Source organism: Octopus bimaculoides, chromosome 24 (assembly GCF_046866305.1).
Source record: "Octopus bimaculoides isolate indiv1 chromosome 24, ASM4686630v1, whole genome shotgun sequence".
Classification (NCBI taxonomy): domain Eukaryota; kingdom Metazoa; phylum Mollusca; class Cephalopoda; order Octopoda; family Octopodidae; genus Octopus; species Octopus bimaculoides.
Genome location: NC_142951.1, coordinates 6,486,882 through 6,495,980, shown reverse-complemented (window position 1 = coordinate 6,495,980; position 9,099 = coordinate 6,486,882). Strand labels below are relative to the sequence as shown.

General features: G+C 42.6%; 1 protein-coding gene across 1 annotated transcript in view; it reads left to right on the top strand.

Annotated features, from left to right (window-relative positions):
• The first annotated feature begins 1,231 nt into the window (after nt 1-1,231).
• Nucleotides 1,232-9,099, top strand: part of LOC106868778 (legumain-like) — an 11,098-nt gene continuing 3,230 nt past the window's right edge. The window contains exons 1-2 of the mRNA XM_089341538.1: nt 1,232-1,459; nt 4,757-4,762. Of these exons, the coding sequence (XP_089197664.1) occupies nt 1,232-1,459; nt 4,757-4,762 (234 nt within the window). The remainder of the gene's footprint in view (nt 1,460-4,756; nt 4,763-9,099) is intronic.

The following is a 9,099-nucleotide window of genomic DNA, read 5'->3' as shown; positions in this document are numbered from 1 at the left end:
GCATATGTGTGTATGTATGTATGTATGTATATATATATATATGTGAATGTGTGAGTATGTATGTCCTGGGTTTGAGTTTAAACTCCATTTGTAGTGAGGCTGTGGTTGAGGGAGTTCCAGGCTTTTGAGGAGTGTGGAACCCCACTTTTAGCCACTATTCTTCCCAGATCTATTCTGACCCTTAGTAGTAGCACCTGTTAGGGTCCCAGCTATGGGTTGATTAGCACGTGACTGACCGGGAGCGAAGGGCCCTTAGTTGTAGTTAGAACTTCCTTCTAAGAGAAGGAAAGAAAACCTGAAGTGTAGTTGGTTTCTGGTTGTCTCTGCTTATTTTGTGCCATTGGTTTTATTGCACTGTAAAGTGGGTTCAATTCTAGGCAGCACTTTACCCACTCAAATCCATGCCCAGGAACTTCTAGGACTTTAGAAAATATGCATGGACTTACAGAGTTTAGGAAGCAGTCTTAATCAGCTACAACTTAGACTCTGTGTGTGTGTGTGGTTTGTCCACATTATTCTGTAAAGAGCAGAAGGCCAGTTTTTGCTCCCTCTGGTGTATATATTCCCCACCTGAACAGGACACCAGTTCATTGCAGGATTATTCATTTTTGCTGGCTGAGTGGACTGGAGCAACGTGAAATGAAGTGTTTTGCTCAAAAACACAAAGTATCGCCTGGTCCAGGAATCGAAACCACAATCTTGCAATCATGAATCCAACACCCTAACCATTAAGCCATGCACCTCTGTCTGTCTGTATTTATTTATCTAAACTGGCCCATCCCATGTCTTCCTGGGTCTACCCCTTCTACAGGTCCTCTCTGCTGTTAGAGTGCAACATTTCTTCACACAGCTGTCCTCGTCCATACGAATCACATGACCATACCAGTGCAGTTGTCTCTCTTGTGCACCACATCTGATGCCTCTTATGCCCAACTTTTCTCTCAGGCTGCTTACACTCTGTTGTACCAAGTGAGACCGTAGTCATGGCCGACGCCAGTGTCAGGTCAATGGCACCCATGTTGGTGGCACATAAAAAACACCCAGGAACTTTTATTTATATGCGTTTTGCTCCATTTATTGTTATTATGCATATATATATATATATATATATATATATATATATATATAGCAGATGGATACTGAAACTGCCAGATCATGTGATTTTAGCGTACGGATGCCTCCTCAGTAGCAGCTGTCTGCTGAGCACATGCCATAAAAGACATGCCTAGACATGTCACGGAGATCAGGGAGTTTCTTCAGGTTAAGCCACTACTTCTCTGCATCGAGAGGTCACAGCTCTGGTACTGTGGACGTGATTAGAATGTTGCAGGAAAAGGGTCACAAAATGGGATTCTTCAAACCGAGCCAACTGGCCAGCGACCCAGGAGTAGACTGCCAATGCAATGGTTCGATAATAATTATGGTCTCAGTTGTTCGTGCTCAGGAATCAAGCCGGAAAGTCTAACGACATTTGCTTCTGATAGAACCCTCTGCAATAGGTTTGTGGGGACTCTAAAGAAATAGTGAATGGTACCCCCATCCCCACAACCCTTCCAGGGAAAAGGGGTGGAGATGATTGGATAGATGGCTGGGCATACGCCACACCTGCTTACACAGATGCACTCACATACTTGGACACTAATATACGCATACATTGCATGTTAACATATGCAAACGTTGGCACACCGGGCGAAATGCTCAGCAGTATTTCGTCTATCTTTATGTTCTGAGTTCAAATTCTGCTGAGGTCGACTTTGCCTTTCATCCTTTTGGGGTCAATAAATTAAGTACCTGTTGTGTGTTACGGGGATCGATCTGATCGACAGCCCCCCCACCACCACCACCACCACTCCCCAAAAATTTCGGGCCTAAAGTAGAAAAGAACATTTTGAAATGTGCAAAGTTATATGCAGAAATACGAAATACTTGCACACTTTCAATGCATACATACATGTTATATACCTACACGTACATGTGTGTGTATATGTATATATATATATATATATACACATACATACATACACACACACATACACACAGCATGTATATACACCATTCATGCATGTACATACACATATATACACATGTCCAGGTTTAAACACAAGTACACTTATGCAGACACACACAAACACACACATATGCAGAAATAAACATGCAGGCATGCACACACACACACACACATACATACATGCTAACTCTCACGCACACACACAGGTTTGCATGCACACACAAACACACACACCTTGAGGAATTCAGCTTTGATTTGTCCTGCAAATCTTGAAACTGTTCCCACCATGACCTCCCCACCTTACTGGGCTGCCTGCTTCCCCTCCCACACACACACACATACACACACAGTGTGTCCTACTTCTGCTCCTGACACACTTTTGTTTCTTTCTCTCCTCTTCCCCTGCCACCTCAGACCCCCAGCTTCACCCCACCCCACCCCCATGTTATTCTATATCTCTTGGAATTTGTGTCAGGGATCCACCCACTTGCTGATTACTTGCTCTATGTAACTGGGGACACCCCCTTTTTTTTTGGGGGGGGGGGGAATTCGTTTATTTATTTATTACTTGTTTTGTTTACAACCAATCTGTGCCCTTAACTCTGCCTACAAAGCAGCTGGGCTACATAGAACAATCCTGGGTGGGTGGGGCATGAGGGAGAGGGTGCAGTCTCCATGATGCACCTCCTCTCCCCTCCCCTCCGCCTGCCCTGTTTTTCCCCCCCTTAATAGTTGTTTTGGGGGATGGAGAGAAAGGGAACAGTCTCTAGTCAAATCCACGTAAAATCATGCCTTAGACAAACCACTTCTGAGTCTGTGGCCTGAATTTGTATCCCATTTCTGGCCCATTTAAGTGGTGCCTTAATTTGCTATCCTTTGTTTTCCTGAGAGATGCTACCCCCACAATATGTGCCTTAATCTCTACATGATTCTCTTAAAAAATGCACTTTAATCTTAATCCCCCAAAAGTGCCTTAATCTCTACACAATTCTCTTAAAAATGTACTTTAATTTTAATCTTTACTCTTAATCTTTAATCTCACAAAATGTGCCCTTGTCTCTACTCCATTGTCTTTTAAAATGTGCTTTAATTTTAATACTTTATCCCCCAGAACGTGCTCTAAATTCTACCCAATTCCCATAAATGTTTTAATCTTAATTCTTAATCTTCCAAAATGTGCCTTAATCTTGACCCAATTCTATCGAGTGTGCTTTAACCCTTTGGTGTTTAAGCCGGTCATATCCGGCCCAAATATCCTATATGATTTACATTCAAACTGGCCATATCTAGCCTCTCACACCTAACCTACATTGACATTCTAAGAGTAAACTATCACACCATCGAAACTTCAAAGCTGTAAGATAATGTATGATTAATTCAAAACAATTTGAGTGAAAAAAGTATTACATTTAACAGATTAATCTGAACACTAAAGGGTTAATCTTATTCCATTATCCACCAAAATGTGCCTTAATTTTCACCTGATTCTCTAAAAGAATATGCTTTAATCTTGAACTCCCTGGATATCCCTTAAGATTTCTTGTGTCCCTCTCCAAGACATTGCCTTAATCTGTGGTCTTTAATCTGTGCTTTAACCCTTTAATATTCAGATTACCCAGCATCATATGCTTAATGATTCACATTGTTGTGAATTAATCCTACATTATCCCCCAGATTTGGGATTTTGATGTAATTGTCTTTTTTAGAATGGCATCATCCCCTTTCCATACAAATTTCAGGCCTTATGCATATAATAGGAGAGAAAATTTCAAAAAATTCACGTGTGTGTGTGGTGTGCATATGTGTGTGTATGAATGCTTGGTGTGTGTATATATATATATATATATATATATATATATGTTACTCTTTTACTTGTTTCAGTCATTTGACTGTGGCCATGCTGGAGCACTGCCTTTAGTCGAGTAAATCGATCCCAGGACTTATTCTTTGTAAGTCTAGTACTTATTCTATCGGTCTCTTTTACCGAACCGCTAAGTTACGGGGACGTAAACACACCAGCATTGGTTGTCAAGCGATGCTGGGGGGACAAACACAGACACACAAACATATACCCACACATACATATATATATATCTTCACCATGATAGATCGCCAACCACTACACACATTTTTTTCTCTCCTTATTTCTTTCTGTGGAAGAGCGTAGGCTCAAAACGATAAAGACTTTTTCAATTCCCGAGCGTTATACTAATACATCTGTTTTCTACACCACCTGTCTTTGTCTGTTGTCTTTTTTTGTGAATTCTCCCTATATATAAATATAAATATATATATATATATATATATATATATATATATGTGTGTGTGTGTGTGTTGTGTGTATATATGTGCATAAAGCGCCCATCTATTATAAGGCATTGTTCCACTCCTCTGCAACCCATGTTCAAACACCAGTTAAGTTCATCTTTGCTGTTCATCCATTTATGGTCAGTCAAGTACTATCCCAGTGTTAGTACTTCTCTCTCTCTCTCTTTCTCTCTTTCTCTCTCTCTCTCTCTCTCTCTCTCTCTCTCTCTCTCTCTCTCTCTCACACACACACACACATCCTTTGTGTTCTGCCAGATGAAGGATAAGAGGGCTAAAAGAATGCCTCTTTGTTTGATCATGACCACACAAGCACTTAAATTAATTAGATTAATTAGCAAAATATGATACAGCCTACTAAATCATTCTCAATCGTGATGGCCATAATTGGAGAGTTTTTTTGTTTTATTTTTTTATTTTTAGGTCAGCGTATGTAGAAGGATAGAAATCTGATCTTGGTGGCATGATGTTGGTCCACTTGAAATTTTTCTCATGATTCTCTTCTGAAAGAGGGGAATGTCATGACCCAATAGCAAGCTGAAGAATGATAAATGTGGGAGGTGGTGGCAATGATTAGCTACTTATTGGATAATAGTTGTCTCTGGGCAGGCCCCACTATATCTTACAGCAGGATCTCTCTTGTTTCCCTGGGCAACGCCCACTACATTCTACAACAGAACCCGTTGTGTATCTCTGGAAAGGTCCACTTCATCTTAGGACAGGACCTGTTTTGTTTCCCTGGGCAACGCCCACTACATCCTACATCAGAGCCCATTGTGTATCTCTGGACAGGTCCATTTCATCTTAGGACAGGATCTATTTTGTTTCCCTGGGCAACACCCACTACATCCTACAACAGAACCCGTTGTGTATCTCTGGAAAGGTCCACTTCATCTTAGGACAGGACCTGTTTTGTTTCCCTGGGCAACGCCCACTACATCCTACATCAGAGCCCATTGTGTATCTCTGGACAGGTCCATTTCATCTTAGGACAGGATCTATTTTGTTTCCCTGGGCAACGCCCACTCCATCCTACAACAGAACCCGTTGTGTATCTCTGGAAAGGTTCACTTCATCTTAGGACAGGACCTGTTTTGTTTCCCTGGGCAACGCCCACTACATCCTACATCAGAGCCCATTGTGTATCTCTGGACAGGTCCATTTCATCTTAGGACAGGATCTATTTTGTTTCCCTGGGCAACGCCCACTCCATCCTACAACAGAACCCGTTGTGTATCTCTGGAAAGGTCCACTTCATCTTAGGACAGGACCTGTTTTGTTTCCCTGGGCAAGGCCCACTACATCTTAGGACAACCCTCACAGTCTGTCTTCAGCTATAGTGTAGCTATATTCAGCTAGGATTACATCATCCTCAGTGTGTAAGAGCTCATCTCCTTTTTAGGATGCTACAGTGCGTGTGTGTGATTTGAGAGAGTGTCGGGCTGTTATTTGTAGCAGGTCAAGCAACTGTGTAAAGGCCCCCCCCCCCCGTCCCTCTTTGGCTTGGCTGCTCTTACAAGCAAAAGTATGTTCCAGATGCTGACCTTATTCGTGTAACACAGGATGTTAGTTATATAGAGAGGTCCAACTTTGTATGTACTGAAAGGATGACCTACATTCTGATCCTGCCACACGTGCGCACACTCATGCACGCACACACAGACACGCTCTCTCATACGTGCTAAAGAAACCCTCAACCTCATATCATTGATGACTCTTATTCGCACACAAACTTAGACATTCACTCAGGCTCACAGCAATTTTAACCATTATGAACACGGACGGTGAGCTGGCTGAATTGTGGCCCCATTGTGACCCCCAATACATAGTGGCTTTTCATCCGGTTTTACATTCCAAGTTCAAACTCTGCCACAGTCAACCTTGTTTTGCATCCTTTCAGGGTTCATAGAATAAGTATCTGTCGAACAGTTGGGTCAATTTAATCAATTAGCCCCTTCCAACAAATGTCAGGCTTTGCGCCTATAGGGAAAGAAATTTTTCAAAAAGTATTAGACACACACACACACATAAAATCTCATAAAAATTCACATATATATATATATATATATACACATGAATGCACACATACACACACACTCAAACATGCATTTCTATGTTAATACATACCCCTACATAAATACTCACACCTGCACAAACACATGCAAGTACATATGCGGACAAGGCTGTCTTAGTGGAATTATGTGTCCCCTTGGCAAATCAGTGTGCTGAGCCCTAGATTAATGACAGCAAGCCACAGCATACATAGATCAGAATTGGGCCCCTAGATGCATGAAGCCCCCACACAAATCGATGCACTGGCCCCTATAGTTATTTATTGATAGCAAGCCAAAGTATACAAAGATCAGAATTGGACCCCTAGATCCGTGAGGCCCTTTGGAAAATCAATGAACTGAGCCCTATAGTATTTGACAGCAAACCATTACATAGATCAGACTGAAGCCCCTAAATCCGTAAGGTCCCCAGGCAAGTCAATGTACTGGGCCCTATAGTATTTATTTGTCAGCAAGCCACAACATACACAGATCAAGATTGGGGTCCCTAAACCCATGAGGCCCCTGGGCAACTGCCTGTGTGCTCATGCCTTCAGGACAGCACTGTATGGGACACATGTAGACAGCCATGTAGACTTTTATGTGGACACATATTCTGTTGCACTTTCCTGCAGAGACATCTGCACTCAGCTGGACACTCGTCCAAACGCACTCAAAGTGTAACTACACTTGCACTGTCACACAAACACACTCTTGTGTTTTCACACAAACACACTCTTGTGTTGACTCGCTCGCACACAAAACACGCTTGTTCCTTTTGAAAAAGGAAAAGAGAAAAAAAAAGCTCACGTCAGTTCTAGTGTGCACACACGCAACACACTCTTTCTCTCTCTCTCCCTCCCTCCCTCCCTCACACACTTAGACATTCATGACACATGCTCTCTCACAAACACACACATGCTCTCACACACAGACACACACACACACACACACTCATGTTCTCCTACACTCATGCTCTTTCACACACACACACATGCTCTTGCTCCCACACACACACACACATGCTCTCTCTCTCTCTCACACACACACATGCTCTCTCTCTCTCACACACACACATGCTCTCTCACACACACATGCTCTCTCTCACACACACACATGCTCTCTCTCACACACACACATGCTCTCTCTCACACACACACATGCTCTCTCTCACACATACACATGCTCTCTCACACACACACATGCTCTCTCTCACACACACATGCTCTCTCTCACACACACATGCTCTCTCACACACACACACATGCTCTCTCACACACACATGCTCTCTCACACACCACATGCACTCTCTTTCTCACACACACACATACACACACATGCTCTCTCACACACACACACTTGCTCTCTCTCTCTCACACACACACACATGCTCTCTCTCACACACACACATGCTCTCTCACACACACATGCTCTCTCTTCTCTCTCACACACACACTTGCTCTCTCTCTCTCACCACACACGCTCTCTCTCTCTCACACACACACACTTGCTCTCTCTCTCACACACACACGCTCTCTCTCTCTCTCTCTCTCTCTCTCTCTCTCTCTCTCTCTCTCTCTCTCTTCTCTCTCTCTCTCTCTCTCTCTCTCTCTCTCTCTCTCTCTCTCTCTCTCTCTCTCTCTCATCTCTCTCTCTCTCTCTCTCTCTCTCTCTCTCTCTCTCTCTCTCTCTCTCTCTCTCTCTCTCTCTCACACACACTCACTCACACACACACCACACACACATCCTCTCTCACACACACACACACACTTGCTCTTTCTCTCTCTCTCACACACACATGCTCATGCACACACATTCTCTCCCTCTCTCTCACACACACACCCTTCCAAATTCTTGAGAAAACTCTCTTTCCACTCAAACCATTTTCGAGTGCTTAGTGTACACATAACCCAATTAGAAAGAATTACATCTCTCTTAAAGTTCACCGTAGTTTAATTAGTAATAATTATTATTGGTTAATGACAGACCCAGCAGAGCATCATACTAAATAACCCTGCAGCATATTACTCATATACCTTAAGATTCTGGGTTCAAGTACAGCCGAGATTGACTTCAACTTTTTTACTTTAGGTTTTAATGAAGGTGTGTGGCATAGTGGTTAGTGTGTTCAGCTCACAATCGTAGGGTCTTGAGTTCAATTCCCAGCATTGTATCCTTGTGCAAGATGCTTTATTTCACATAGTTCCAGTCTACTCAGCTGCTATCCTATTAAGGGGTAATGTTGTTTTAGTCACTTACACGCCATAGAAACCAGGTTACTGGTCCTAGGAGTCCTTGGCACTCAAGACAGTTGTGAGTCTTGGCTCTCGAGACAGTTGTGAGTCTTGACTTTCAAGACAGTTGTGAGTCTTGGCACTCAAGACAATTGGAATGCTCATTATTGTAACTGACAGTGTGTCAGGCCTATTTTAGGTTTAAGGTGCTGGCATGGCTGTGTGGTAAGACGTTTGCTTCCCAACCACATGGTTCTGGGTTCAACCCCCTACATTGCACTTTGGGCAAGTGTCTTCTTTTATAACCTAAAACTGACCAAAGCTTTGTGAGTGGATTTGGTAGATGGAAACTTAAAAAAGGCTGTCGTGTGAGTTATTCCTTTTTGGAACATTGGCTCTTGAGGTACATCACATAAAGCTATACTTAAGAGCATCTAAATATATTTGGTTGAAAAACACCTTTTGGTTAGAAAAATTCAAA